The sequence below is a fragment of the Parambassis ranga genome, chromosome 18, assembly GCF_900634625.1.
Source record: "Parambassis ranga chromosome 18, fParRan2.1, whole genome shotgun sequence".
NCBI classification, from domain to species: Eukaryota; Metazoa; Chordata; class Actinopteri; family Ambassidae; genus Parambassis; species Parambassis ranga.
This window is the reverse complement of record NC_041038.1, coordinates 13136708-13152161: the sequence shown is the minus strand read 5'-3', so window position 1 is coordinate 13152161 and position 15454 is coordinate 13136708. Positions and strand designations below refer to the sequence as shown.

At 50.0% G+C, this 15454-nt stretch overlaps 1 protein-coding gene across 1 annotated transcript; it reads left to right on the top strand.

Moving 5' to 3' along the window:
• The first annotated feature begins 1535 nt into the window (after positions 1-1535).
• Positions 1536-5239, top strand: LOC114451126 (putative RNA-binding protein 15B). Its single transcript, XM_028429691.1, has one exon. The coding sequence runs from the start codon at positions 1767-1769 to the stop codon at positions 4287-4289; it is 2523 nt and encodes an 840-aa protein (XP_028285492.1). The 5' UTR covers positions 1536-1766; the 3' UTR covers positions 4290-5239.
• The last annotated feature ends 10215 nt before the right edge of the window (positions 5240-15454 follow it).

The following is a 15454-nucleotide window of genomic DNA, read 5'->3' as shown; positions in this document are numbered from 1 at the left end:
CTTTGCTGTGTCGGGGACCTTTTCCACTCCGTGTGGGAAAATGTGAGTTTTAAAAACAAATAAGACGGAGCCGATGACATCGTATATTTGACAAGTTTATTACGTTTGAAAAAGAAAACCTTTAACCCATCGATCACCTTAGAGGTCTGATCAGGCTCGTGGCAGGTGGCGTCCTCGCTCAGCGGTCGGCCATATTGAGGGGATGATTTACTGAGGACGTCTTTCACTTCTCATGTGATGAGCTGTTTTTCTGCTTCTCTCTCTTTGGACTGGTCCACTGTTAAAATCCTTCTAATGTTTTCTTAATGGTTAAAACTGCAGCTCAGCTCTGCGCCTCCTTTAAGTCGCCGGCTGTCATTCACAACAGGAATATTTTGGATTGACTCAAAGCAGCGTCACAGTTTCAGCTGTGAGATGAACCCCGGGGTTTCTGTCAGTGATAAGGATGAGAAGTGGAATGTTTCCATGTCAGACCCAGTCATTTGTTACAACTGTACTATTCTACTTTTTCAATAAAAGAGGAAAACATCTGTGCATCTATTGTTTTCTATATTTAAAGAGTTAAACATGATTTTTTTTATTGCAGAATGATACGTTTCTCCGACAGCTCAGGTTTCTTATGCTAGCTGTGATTATCTGATGTCCTGTTCCAGCTAACCTGCGTGTGTGATGCAAACAGCACGTAGCTGTGTGAATGTTAGCTACAGGAAATTAAACAGAACGCTAACACGACGCGAACAAAAACAGGAACTTTAATCAGAGTTTCTTCGGTGTTGAGCAGCTACATTCTAACTAAAGCAGTTTGATTGCTGCAGCTGAAGCTTTGCTTTGATGCTGATGTGAAGGATCGATGCTCTGAACTGCTGGAGAATCAGAGGAGTTCAGAGCTGTGTGTGCCTCTGTGTGTCGGCCTGTCACCATGGTAACCATTCCTCAAAAACCACTCCAACTTTGAGAGCCTGGCGCACGGGAAGGATTCAGAATTAGAAAATTCTGAATACAGGTTGGATAGAGCAGCTTCTGACGAGCGTTTCAAGACTGAACATGAGTCTGTAGGAGGAGAAACATTTGGCAGACGACCCTCGTTGAAGGGCTCTCTCATAGACTCCCATGTTAAAAATGACACCGACTTTGCTTAATATTTGAAATATTTGAAAACATTTTTGAAAAAAGCTTGAAGTTGACCCGGAACGTGCTCTGTGAGGTGAACATGTGATAGTTGACTGGCTGAATGGCTGAAATCGGTCAGTGTATCCTGAAGATACGCTGCGCCAAAACACGTACGGAAGAATAAAGAAGGTGACGAAGAAGAGTTCGATTTCTTAACTAATTTAATTTTATTTGTGGAATAAAAACTGGTTGTTTTTTTAACAGAAACACACAGACACATGTTCCGTTCCTGGTGTTCTTTTTTTGTGTTCTGTTTTTTTTCAGGACAACTTTCCATTTTTATTCCAAAATAAACGTCATACGTCAGACGTCCGCCGGTGTGCGTCATCGCGGGCTCCGCCCTCCAGAGGGAGAGCGCACATTCCTATTGTCCAAGATGGCGGCGTTGGTGCAGACCCTCTGATGCTGACATGTTTTTAAACGATTTTATGCTTTTATTTCGACACATACGTGAATATTCAGCCTCCGGGGGTTAACTGCGTCTTCGCCGAAGCCGTCGCCTGCCTCGTTCTCGTGGATAACGCTCCTGGAATTCGCTCCCGGGCCGGATTCCCGCTGCAGGCACCCAAAAGTTTCAGCTCCATCATCCGTTGAGAATGAAGAGGCAGGCCGGGAGAGAGGCCAGTCCGTCCAGGGCCATCGCAAAGCGGATACGAGAGAGGGAGCGGGAGACTGCGCGGAGAGAGGAGCTGCCGCCGCCGCCGCTGGCTCTGCTGCTGGCGGAGAGCCGAGGATATCACCGCCGGAGCCGCAGCAGGGAGCGGGAGAAGCCGCGGCTCAGGGAGGAGCGGGCGGCCGCGCTGGAGCTCCACCACAGGCATGAGCTCAGCCTCCTCGGTCGCCCGCCGCTCCGGACCACAGCAGCCGAGCTCCCCGCTGCCAGGCCGGGCACGCTGGAGTACAAGACGCTGCTCATCAGCAACCTGGGCTCGCAGGTCTCGGACGAGGACGTGGAGGACGCGCTGTTTCACGAGTTCAAAAAGTTCGGGGACGTCAGCGTGAAGCTGTCGCACACGCCGGAGCTGGGCCGGATCGCCTACGTGAATTTTCGGAACCCAGACGACGCCAAAGAGGCCCGGCACGCCAAGTCCTCCAGGTTAGTGTTGGGTGACCGACAGCTGAAGATCGAACCCATGTACGTGAGGAAGCGGAGCGTCACGCCACCTGACGTCGGGTATTTACCTCTGCACGCGCCCTACCCGTACCGGCAGCGGTCCCTGTCCCCGCCGGCTGCCGGGGTGAGCAACCTCAGAGACCTGAGGGCCAGGCATTACGCCCTGGAGACCCTGGGTCTGAGCAGGGAGCGGGAGAGGCTGCTGGACTACTACGGCATGCTGGATGAGAGGGGGCGGCCTTACGGCTTCCCCCCGATGCCCGTGGTGGAGGACTTAAAACCTGAGGACGACCAGAGGGCCACCAGCAACCTGTTCATTGGAAACCTGGACGGTAACGTGACAGAGGCTGAGCTGAGGAGGGGGTTTGACAAGTACGGCATCATCGAGGACGTGGTGATTAAGCGGCCTGCTCGTGGACAAGGGGGGGCTTATGCTTTTGTAAAGTTCCAGAACTTAGACATGGCCCACCGGGCCAAAGTGGCCATGCAGGGCCGGCTGATCGGCGGCAACCCGATAAAGATCGGATATGGTAAAGCTAACCCCACCACGCGGCTCTGGGTGGGCGGCCTGGGGCCCGGAAACTCCCTGGCGGCCCTGGCCCGGGAGTTCGACCGCTTTGGGAGCATAAGGAATATCGACTATGTGAAGGGGGACAGTTTTGCTTACATCCAGTATGAGAGTTTGGACGCCGCTCAGGCCGCCTGCACGCAGATGAGGGGCTTTCCTCTGGGCGGCCCAGAACGCCGCCTCAGGGTGGACTTTGCTAAAGTGGAGGAGAGCCCCTCTCGCCCATTTCCTTCTGGTTACCAGCCTCCTGTTGGACTCCCCGCCCACTATGACCTCCTCGGGGAGGCCTACAGTCGCCATCGCAGCCTGGAGCGGGAGCTGAGGGGGACCAGGGACCGCTCCTCACCGCCCCCCCACAGCCTCCTCTCACAGAGGGAGAGAGAGAGGGCCCTGCTGGAGAGAGACTACCCAACCAGCCCCACCCGGAGCCTGGAGAGGAGAGCGGCAGGGGTGGAGGCGTTTGGGCGGAGCGGGAGGGGAGCGAGGAGCCGCAGCAGGAGCAGGGAGCGGTGGCTGAAGGAGAAAGAGGAGCGGAGGAACAGGAGGAGGAGCCGGAGCAGGAGTCTGTCTGCTGACAGACAGACAGAGGAGAAGGACAAGGAGAGGGGGAGGTCCCGGGCGCGAGGTCCGGGTGGCGCCGTGTCTCCGGATGCGAGCCCAGACCGGGCAAGAGTTCGAGCCCCCGACTCCACCACAGAGCCACGAGACCACTCTCCTGACAGCGGCGGTGGAGGGCGACACTCCCACACCAACGAAGAAGACCCCCCATCCAGCCGCCACCACGGCAAGCGGTCGTCCAGCGACCACCTCAATAACCACCACCATCGAAACAGCGATGTCATCGCCGCCGGCTCCCCAGCCATCCCCACGGACACACACACCCCCTCCTCTCCCAGCACGCTGTCCGAGTTCGCCCAGTCCACGCTCTCCAAAACGTGGCGGGGGTTCTTCGCCCTGAAGAACAGCAGCTTCCCCACAGACTTGTACATGCTGGAGGGGGGGGCGGCCTTCTTTACCACCGTGATGAAGGACAGTCTGAAGCTGCAGACCCAGAACCAGCCCAGCCAGCTCAAGATCGCCCAGCGGCTCCGCATGGACCAGACCCGGCTGGACGAGGTGTCACGCCGCATCAAGCTGGGCCGTCCAGAAGGGTACGCCATCCTGCTGGCTCTTCAGGGCCCCATTGACCGCCAGGCCCCCGCTCCTGAGCCGGGCCTGCAGGCGCGCTTACTTCGCCATCTGGTGACATACCTGCGGAACAAAGAGGCCGCAGGAGTGGTCAGCCTGCCCGCTGCTAAGGAGGGCGGCCCGGGGGCGATGCTGTACGCCTTCCCCCCCGGTGAGTTCTCACAGCAGTACCTGCAGGCCGCCAAGAGGACTGTGGGTAATCTGGACGAGGAGCACATGGTTATTGTGATCGTCAATGACACTAACTGATTGTTACACTGAAGAACATGTACAGACACGGGGAGCAGACAGACTCTTCCATGTGGTTTTTACTGTTCCGCTGAGACCCGGCGAGCTACACTACGTCTGTCTGACCCCTCACACACCCGCCTGCAGTCAGGGTCCCAGAGCGTGTGGCGTTTTTAGTGTGAACAGCCGTCTGGATGCTGCTCATTTGCATAAAGTAGCAGAGCCCTCAGTTTTATGCTAATGAGCCACAGCTAACTCAGAGCTCCCAGAATGCATTGCATGGCTGCTAGCATAGACATGAATAGGAAGCCTGTAGATGGCGGGCGCTGTGCATACGTACGTAACGTTGCTCCGTCTCAGGCAGTGAGTTTGTGTGGTGCAGGTGGATACGTTTCCATGGTAACCAGACTTCAACTATGCCTTTTTCCTGATCCATGCTAAAAGGTGCTAGCTAACAGGCTAACATAGCAGAACAGGGTCAAAGCAAACCGTTAAGGCTTCGACAGTAGGAGCTCCTGGTGTGGACGGACCGGGCCTCGCTGTCATGGCGACCAGAACAATAAAAAGTAGTCCACCGGGACCTGACCGAGCGTCTGTGTGTGACGGGGTGAGACGGACTATCAGGACTTTAAACCATGAAACACTTTGGGGGGGGGACTGTAACCTACAACACTAGACTGAGTCTTTATATGCTTGTTTACTTTATGTGTCTTTTATCCTGCATAAGGAGCTTTTATACAAAGTGATTGTACTGTAAACTCAGCGGCAACCGGGCCGCTGTTCAAACTGGGTTAAAGCAGCAGCAGCCGTCCCTGCCTGAGTATGTGTTTATCAACTGATCCATTCCAGGTTCTGTGTGTGTGTGTGTCTGTGTGTGTGAGAGTGTGTCTGTGTGTGTGTGTCTGTGTATGTCTGTCTGTGTGTGAGAGTGTGTGTGTGTGTGTGTCTGTGTGAGAGTGTGTCTGTGTGTGTGAGAGTGTGTGTGTGTCTGTCTGTGTGTGTGAGAGTGTGTCTGTGTGTGTGTCTGTGTGTGTGAGAGTGTGTCTGTGTGTGTGAGAGTGTGTCTGTGTGTGTGTGTCTGTGTATGTCTGTCTGTGTGTGAGAGTGTGTGTGTGTGTGTGTGTCTGTGTGTGTGTGTGTGTCTGTGTGAGAGTGTGTCTGTGTGTGTGAGAGTGTGTCTGTGTGTGTCTGTCTGTGTGTGTGAGAGTGTGTCTGTGTGTGTGTCTGTGTGTGTGAGAGTGTCTGTGTGTGTCTGTGTGTGTGAGAGTGTGTCTGTGTGTGAGAGTGTGTCTGTGTGTGAGAGAGTGTGTCTGTGTGTGTGTGTGTGTCTGTCTGTGTGTGTGAGTGTGTGTCTGTCTGTGTGTGTGTGTCTGTCTGTGTGTGTGTCTTGTCTGTGTGTGTCTGTCTGTGTGTGTGTGTCTGTCTCTGTGTGTCTCTGTCTGTGTGTCTGTCTCTGTGTGTGTGTGAGAGTGTGTCTGTGTGTGTCTGTCTGTGTGTGTGAGAGTGTCTGTGTGTGTCTGTCTGTGTGTGTGAGAGTGTGTCTGTGTGTGTGTCTGTGTGTGTGAGAGTGTGTGTGAGAGTGTGTCTGTGTGTGAGAGTGTGTCTGTGTGTGAGAGTGTGTCTGTGAGAGAGTGTGTCTGTGTGTGTGTGTGTCTTGTCTGTGTGTGTCTGTCTGTGTGTGTGTGTCTGTCTCTGTGTGTCTCTGTCTGTGTGTCTGTCTGTGTGTGTGTGTGTGTCTGTCTGTGTGTGTGTCTGTCTCTGTGTGTCTCTGTCTGTGTGTCTGTCTCTGTGTGTGTGTCTGTCTGTGTGTGTGTGTGTCTGTCTCTGTGTGTGTGTGTGTCTTTGTGTGTTGCATGCAGAAACATATTTGTTCTGTGTAAGAAGCTCCTCTTCCTGTCGGTGGACGGTCCAGTTACTGGTTCAGATTTTATATTGTACATGTTTCTACTTTTGTTCATTTGAATACATCGCTCCATCCAGCTCCATCTGTGCTTCTTCTTTTCACATCCACCCTCATCACTGCAGATCTGATTCAGATAAGACTGAGCAGGAGTACGAAGGAAAATACAAAGTTAATCAGTAAAAACCATTAAATGATAACATGAAGCATTAGTTTCATGTGTTCACATCAAAGATCTTTAACGTGCTCATGTTTCAGGCAGAAAGGCTCAAACCGATGGAATGTATCACTAAATATTACAGCTGGAAGATGTCACATCCAAGATGGCAGCCGTAGTGTTTATGTTCCTGTCGTCATAGAAACAGGCTGAAGGAGAGGAAGCAGTTTTATTCATGACGATTATTTTTAATGTCAATCAACATGAGTCTGATTTAAAATCCAGTTTCTTTCTCGTGATGTCATTTAAAATGATAAATATATAATAATTTATATCTATTTAGCATGAAACAGGACTCGTTCTATGAGGTTTGTAATATTCAACGTTTGGAAGTAAAGAGTTAAAATCATCCATTTTCTTTCATTTTTCATTTGTATTTCACTGTCAGATGTTTAACGAGCTCAGCTCAGTGGTGAAGATGTGTCCTGTAAATGATGTCGTACACGGATCATCACATGTTAAAGAATCTATCAGAAGAAAAGAGTTTACAAGGAGATTAAAGAAAGACAGGAAACAGGAAGACTGTGTTTGGACGGTCATGGAAAGAAAAGCTGCTCTGAAGCGGATCCATGACGACGATCACATGATGACCGACACACGAGCTCTGTATCGAACCAAAACATGGAATAAACGTCTCATGCTCTTTCTAAGAATGTTTCCTGCTCATCTTTAAGTCTTAGTTTTTATTCATATACCAAGTTATTATTTGTATTTTTAGTACATACATACAAATATAGAAGCGTCCATTCTTTGGAATCCTTCTGTTAAATTAAGAATCCTTTATTAGTCCCACAACAGGGCACTGGTCTTGTGACTTGGGAGGAGCTGGGATCGAACCACCAACCTTCCGGTTATTGGACATCCCTGCTCTACCACTGAGCCACTGCTGCCCACAAATGTCCTTTCAGCTTTAATTCAGTCTTCAGGCAATTGTCTCGCTGATGTCAGCAGACAGGAAGTGCGCGTCCTCGAATCTGTCCTCACCGTCAGATGCTGCTGCGGCGGCCATCTTGGGACGGGCTCTTGACCTGAGAACCTGAGTTCACGAGGTCAGTCCAGATCCACCCAGAAGGCCACATGTTGTCCTTTTTCGTAGGGGAGGAGGATACTCCACCTGTCAACCACCCCCTCTGGGACCAGATCCTGTGAAAAGAAACCCACCAAGAGATCAGCACCCACAGACTGAGGAAGTCCAAGGTCCAGGTCAGAGGCAAGGAGTTAAAGCTAGGAGGCACACAAACACACACACACAGACAGACACACAAAGACAAACACACACACACAGACACAGACACACAAACACACACACACACACACACACAGACACACAAAGACAAACACACACACACAGACACAGACACACAAACACACACACACACAGACACACAAACAGACACACACAGACACACACACACAGACAAACACACACACACACACACACACACAGACAAACACACACACACAGACAAACACACACACACAGACACACAGACAAACACACACACACAGACAAACACACACAGACAAACACAGACACACAGACAGACACACAAAGACAAACACACACACACAGACACACACTCACAAACACACACTCACACACACAGACACACACACAAACACACACAGACACACACTCACAAACACAGACACACACACACAGACACTCACAAACACACACTCACACACACAGACACACAGACAAACACACACAGACACAGACAGACACACACACAAACACACACAAACACACACAGACACACACACACACTCACAAACACAGACACACACTCACAAACACACACTCACACTCACAGACACACACACACAGACAAACACACAGACACACACAGACAAACACACATACACAAACACACAGACAAACACACACACTCACATACACACACAGACACACACACTCACATACACACACACAGACAAACACACACACACACACACAGACACACACAGACAAACACACACACACACACACACATACACAAACACACAGACAAACACACACACAGACACACAAACACACAGGCACACACACACACAGACAAACACACACACACACTCACATACACACACACAGACAAACACACACAGACACACACTCACATACACACACACAGACAAACACACACAGACACACACTCACATACACACACACAGACACACAGACAAACACACACACAGACACACAAACACACAGGCACACACACACACAGACACACACTAACACACACACTGACACACACACAGACACACACACAAAGACACACACACACTGACACACACACTGACACACACACACTGACACACACACTGACACACACACTAACACACACACTGACACACACTGACACACACTAACACACACACCAACACACACACTAACACACACACTGACACACACACACTGACACACACACAGGCACACACTGACACACACACTAACACACACACTGACACACACTGGCACACTGACACACACTGACACACACACACTGACACACACTGGCACACTGACACACACTGACACACACACTGACACACACACTAACACACACACTGACACACACTGACACACACTAACACACACACCAACACACACTAACACACACACAGACACACACACTGACACACAGACACACACTAACATACACACTGACACACACACACACTGACACACACACTAACACACACACTGACACACACACTAACACACACACAGGCACACACTGACACACACAGACACACACTGACACACACACTAACACACACACTGACACACACTGGCACACTGACACACACACTGACAGACACTGACACACACACACTGACACACACACTGACACACACACAGACACACACTGACACACACTAACACACAAACACACAGATAAACACACAAACACACACAGACACACACACTTGCACTACAGACTCACATTCGTCCCACACACCACAGGCCTACGTACACATGTTGTGTCTGAGCCGTGCATCAGAGGCCTGCAGGCAGAACCCTGTGACATCCATTAGTAATGTGACCGTTTCCTGAGCAGCAGAACCAACAGAGCGGCCCGACGGTCCTCTCTCATTCCTTCTGTTGTTGTTTCGTGCTGGTGGATCGGGACGTGTTCTGAGTGAGACTCTAAGGGTTGAGGTGTGAGCTGATGAACGCAGACTCAGACTCCTCCTGCTGACACCACCTCTTAAACATCAGCGCATCCTTTAGCTGCAGCTGGTGCATCGTCTCTTTACCTCCTTAGAGTGGCCTCAGCAGTCTGCAGTTTGAACACAAGGGGGCAGCACATACACGTGCGTCAGCTCAGAGGAGGCCTCCTCCACCGGGTGGAGCTGAGCTCAGGTCTGGTTTGTGAACAGATTAGAATTTTGAAGATGAAGATGATTGTGTCTGATCAGCTGAGGCGTTCACAGGCCGGAGACAGAGCGCTGATGACATGTTGATGTGGAATCATGGGAGGTCCAACACATCCAGAGGACATGGAAGAAAACATGGAGGCAGCACTGACTCTCTTTAAAGCAGGTTCACCTGAATGAGCTCAAAGCTCTGCTGTCAATGAGTGCAGCTCAAACAGGCTCAAAATAACAAGAGGGACGGGTCACCGCCGCCGCATGCTCGCTAAAAATCAGCTGCCTGCGCTGTACAGCAGGAGATGATGGAGGAGGAGGAAGAGGAGGAGGAGCTGCTGATGAAGGCTGGGTAAATATCACAGCTGAGTACAGATGTGCAGAGGAAGAGGAGGCTCACTCCGTAGCTTCACTTTAACCTGTTCATGGTTGGTTTGTGACTTCCTGTTTCCTCCTCTGAACCCAGCTGATTGGTGGAGGACTCTGCTCAGGTCTGCGGCTGTGCAGCTCCACCAGTGTCCACCGTGCTGCACAGAGACCGTTCTCCTCCAGGCTCTGAGCTGGTGCTGAGGTTTGGTTCTGTCCAATCAGAGTCCAGTCAGGAAGTGCTGTCAGTTCTGTGTCTGTTGCTTCTTGAAGACTTTTCTGCTTTGATCAGTTTGTTTCACATGTGATGAAGTCTCTGGAGAGGCTGGTCCTGAAACACCTGCGTGCTGTTGTGGAACCATCGCTCGACCCCCTGCAGTTTGCTTACCAGCCCCGTATTGGAGTGGAGGACGCCATCATCTACCTGCTGCACAGAGCACACACCTACTTGGAGGAGGCAGGTAACACTGTTAGAATCATGTTCTTTGATTTTTCCAGTGCGTTTAACACCGTGCAGCCTGCCCTTTTGAATAGGAAGCTCCTGGACATGCAGGTAGAGACCCCACTGGTCACCTGGATCACTAACTATCTTACAGGTCGACCACAATTTGTGAGGCTGAGGAACACCGTCTCGGACACGATAGTGAGCAGCACGGGGGCACCCCAGGGCACGGTACTGTCTCCATTCCTGTTCACACTCTATACATCGGACTTCAGACACTGCTCACAGTCCTGCCACCTGCAGAAGTTCTCGGATGACTCTGCCATTGTGGGCTGTACCAGCAGAGGTCGGGAGGCGGAGTATATGAGTGTGGTGGACAGCTTTGTGGAGTGGTGCGGACAGAACCACCTGCAGCTGAATGTCACAAAGACAAGAGAGCTGGTGGTGGACTTCAGGAAGCACCAGACACTCCCTAACCCGGTCAGCATCAAGGGTACCAACGTGGACATTGTGGACAGCTACAAATACCTGGGTGTCCACATTGACCACAAACTGGACTGGTCCACAAATGCAGAGGCAACATACAGGAAGGGACAGAGTCGCCTGTATCTACTGAGGAGACTCAGGTCCTTTAACATCTGCCAGACCATGCTGCAGATGTTTTACCACTCGGTGGTCTCCAGCGTCATCTTCTACGCTGTAGTGTGCTGGGGCAGCAGGATGAAGGCGGCCGACACCAACAGACTCAACAAGCTCATCAGGAAGGCTGGCTCGGTGCTGGGAGTGGAGCTGGAGTCTGTGGTGGAGGTGACGGAGAGGAGGATACTGAGGAAACTCCTCAGTATTCGTAACAACACGTCTCACCCCCTGCACGACACACTGCTGTCCTACAGGAGCACATTCAGCGGTAGACTGAGACTACCGAGGAGCAGCACAGAACGCCACAGGAGGTCCTTCCTGCCAGAGGCCATCAGACTGTATAACTCCTCCCCTTTCTGTAGGGAGAAGCGCTAGATAATCATGTCAGGCATCACTGTCATTCCCTCCACTTGTCTATATTATGTTTACTTAGCACCTTACATCTCCATATTTGTATCCATGTATCATATATTGTGCTCATACTGCGTACTGTACTCTTATTTTGGATTATAGTGACACTTATACTCTTATACTCTGTACTTAACTGCATTTAATGTAACTTGATACCTCTGGCACAAGAATTTCCTTCGGGATTAATAAAGTTTTATCTTATCTTATCTTATCTTATCTTATCTTATCTTATCTTCAGTCAAAGTGTCTTTATGCTCATATTGTCCTCACAGAGACACAACAGTCCTCTACACACATGCTAGCTGCTACATGCTAGCTGTCAGAGAGCCCAGCAGCTTTGATCTGATTGGTTTACGTTAGCAGGTGAACAGTGACTGAGCAGCTGTGTGTGGCTCTTTGTGTTTGCATGTGATGGATGTTTGTGTGTCTGCCCTGCTGCACGTCTCTCTGTAGCTTTGTGTTTGTCAGCCAAAGCAAATGTCACTCGTGTGTTTGTTCACTGCCTGGTACAGTGTGTGTGTGTGTGTGTGTGTCCTCCTCTGCCGGTTGTGATGGATAAGTCTTGTGATTGCGTTGTCAGACCTTCAGAGCATCTGCTCCTGTGGGACTGTGTGTGTCTGTGTGTGTGAGCTGATTGGATTTACAGGCCGAAGGGCTGGATGGATGAGTTGTCAGTCTTGTTGTGTGTTAATCAGTTGTGTTGATGACGGGTGTTATATTCCTGTGTGTGTGTCTCTTCATGCTCTGTACAGCTGAACTCAGCTGATGTGTGCGCTGTTGTCGCCGCCCTGCTGGTGTGATGTGTGTAACTGTGTGTGTTGAGCTGACATCAGCGATCAATAATTGCAGATTTTAATCTGAAACTTGTGACTTTAATCTCAGAATGTCTGAATTGAATCTTAGCAGCTGCATCAAAGACAGAAACGGTTTTCATCAGTGTGAGTTTAATTTATTAGAACATGACATGAATGGAAAGAAAACATCACAAACATCAGGCGGACACACAAAGAGCAAAGCTGCCGTCTTCACAGGGCGGCGAGCAGACGACGCACAACGGATCCTTCATGTTCAAGTGCAATAATATTCATCAGCACTCGCTCTGCTCAGAGTGGACGTGTGTGTGTGTGTGTGTGTGTGTGTGTGTGTGTGTGTGTGTGGAATGAGAAATTAACCTCCATCCTGCTGTTCTGAGCAACACAACCCTGAAGAGCAGCAACGTTCACACGCACACAGACACAGACACACACACAGACACACACACACACACTGTATGGTGCGTCCTCATGAACGTGCAGCAGGCTGAAGTTTCTTCTGGGATTATTTTGTATAAATCAGAACTCAGAGCTGCAGTTTTTTGATTTTTTGAGAGATGAGAACTAAATTCCTGCCGATGAAAGAATGAACCAGGACAAACAGACGTCTGAAGGACAGAATCTGAAGATCTTATTGTGAAACCTGTCTCTAGCTGAGTTCTGTGTCCTCTCGGGTTCGAGACGTTTTTAACAGTAGTTTGTAAAGTTTTGACTGTTTCTCATTTAACCTTGAAGGACCAGACTCTGATGTCACTTCCTGTCTGTTCTGTGAAGGTCAGGACCTCCCTCAGATTATTTCTCAGAACGACTGACATTAATCCAGGAAGTCTGACGTTCGTCTCTCAGACTGTTTGTTTTGACTTAATGTTGCATTTTAATGTTTTTCCCTCTTAATCAGAGCTGTAATCCCAGAATTCTGACATTCATAATTCAAAATGTATTGAACTCTCCTTCAGTGTGTTCTCCTCTCAGGATCCTGCAGCTCTGAGGTCCAGCTCTGAGGTCCAGCTCTGAGGTCCAGCTCTGGTCCAGTGCTCCTGGTCTGCGCACCTGAACCTGTGCTCAGTCTGGAGCTCATTGTAGATGTAGACAGAAGAGTTTGAACTACAGATATTCAGAATGTTGTTGTTGTTATCATCGTCGGTGTGGCCTGAGCAGCCATCGCCTCTGTTAGTGCTCCTCAGGCAGATGCATTGTGGGTCAGAGCCGTAGTGTCCTGTAGCCCTTTCACTTCAGCTGCACGTCACGAGCACCAGCACAGCGTCCACGAGGGTCACCGAGCCCAACCTCAGACACACAGACACACACAGACACACACACACACAGACACACACACGTGTTTGTTGCATAGACATCAATTCAAGTCAGAGTCATGCAGACGGATGAAGGACGCTGGACGATGAGGACACAGGAACACTTATCTGACTTTATAAAAATAAGTGTTGAATATTTAACAGGAAGGAGCGACGAGCAGCACAGGATGGACGGGCGCTGTGACGCCAGCCTGCCGCTGCAGCTACTCACGGCTCTGTTTAGTATTGCTTTAATTCCACAGTCAGTGCAAAGACTGTGTGTGTGTGTGTGTGTTACACTGACTTAATGGTGTGTGTATTTACATGTGTGTGTGTGTTAGTGAGGCCAAGCAAACATGCAGCATTAGTCTGACTCGGGAGTTAAACCGTGCATCAGCTGGAAGGGTTAAAATCAAAGACGCTGCCGGCTGCGTTCACACAGAACTACAACACAGACCCACACACACCTGATCCTCATCAGTCACTGCAGGACAGCTGGATCCACATGCACCGCTTCATCCGGTGCTGATCCATACTGGTTCTGATCACTCGGATCCTCTTTCAGATGAAGAGCCTGTTGCTGCCTTTCCCTACCAGCAGACCACTTCCTGTTCCTGCTCCTCCAGGGGGTGCTCACTGTTAGAGCCCGCCCCTAGAGGCTGCAGGGTGAACTGCAGTTTTAACACTTTCACATCAGCTTCATATCTCAGCACTGGGAATTAGATTATATCTATACATATGGAGGACGACCCCACAGCGCCTAGACCCCGTCCACACTGGGGAAATCAATCCAGCTAGAGCAGGATTCGGGCCGTATCTGGATATATCTGGATTGATCTCAGTAAACCTCTCGGAGGTGGATCTAGCTGGATCGGCTTACATCTGGCTCAGGTCTGAACGCAAATGCAGCCAGCAAGTCCCGCTAGCGACGTCATACTTCTGGTTCACGGGGACAGTGTCTGGGTCGCGTACAAAAGTCGTATGTAAACAACCGTCGGACTACGACAGCTTTGCCCCGAGTTTATTTTCCACAGGGCTACAAAGGAACAAACTGCTTTAGAACCGAAACAAATTAAAGAACGAGCGACGACAAAAAAAAATGCATGAACGGACTCGGATATTACGAGGCGCCACCTAGTGGTTTGGAGGACAACAAATAAGCCGGGTTAGGCTGGATCGAGTGTGGACAGGTGTGATAGCCAGATTTGACAATAGGTCTGAACGTATCCAGCTTAAAGGCGATCTGGATTTAATCCTACTCCAGCTGGACTGACTGTCTCCAGTGTGAGCGGGGTGAACTGCAGCTAGTTTTGGTGCAGGCTCTGCTGATCGTTGGGATCATTTAAAATAATCAATCGATCATAATTAATAGCTTCAAGTTGCATGAATAATTGACTGATGTTTAAATGTATGATCAGGAAGTCCTGGTTCGTCACCTCGCAGCACAAACTGTGACGGATGACTCTCTTATCTCAGCATGTCTCTGATCAGTCTGCCACCAGCTGACGGTTATTGATGAGCTGCACTTCTGATCACGGCTTTCAAAACATCAAGTTAAACACACAGTAACTACATCAGATTTCAGGCGGGAGGCGGTCGCTCATCGTTCATTCGAGTTCTGTGGAGGCTGAAAGCAGAGCAGTGTGTGTGTGTGTGTGTGTGTGTGTGGTGGAATATCCAGTTTGAGCTCACATGTGAAAACACTAAACTTCTAACAGAAACATCTGGT

What these genes read in the sequence shown, in the direction of transcription:
- LOC114451126 (XM_028429691.1), top strand. Translation starts at nt 1,767, where the DNA reads ATGAAGAGGCAGGCCGGGAGAGAGGCCAGTCCGTCCAGGGCCATCGCA.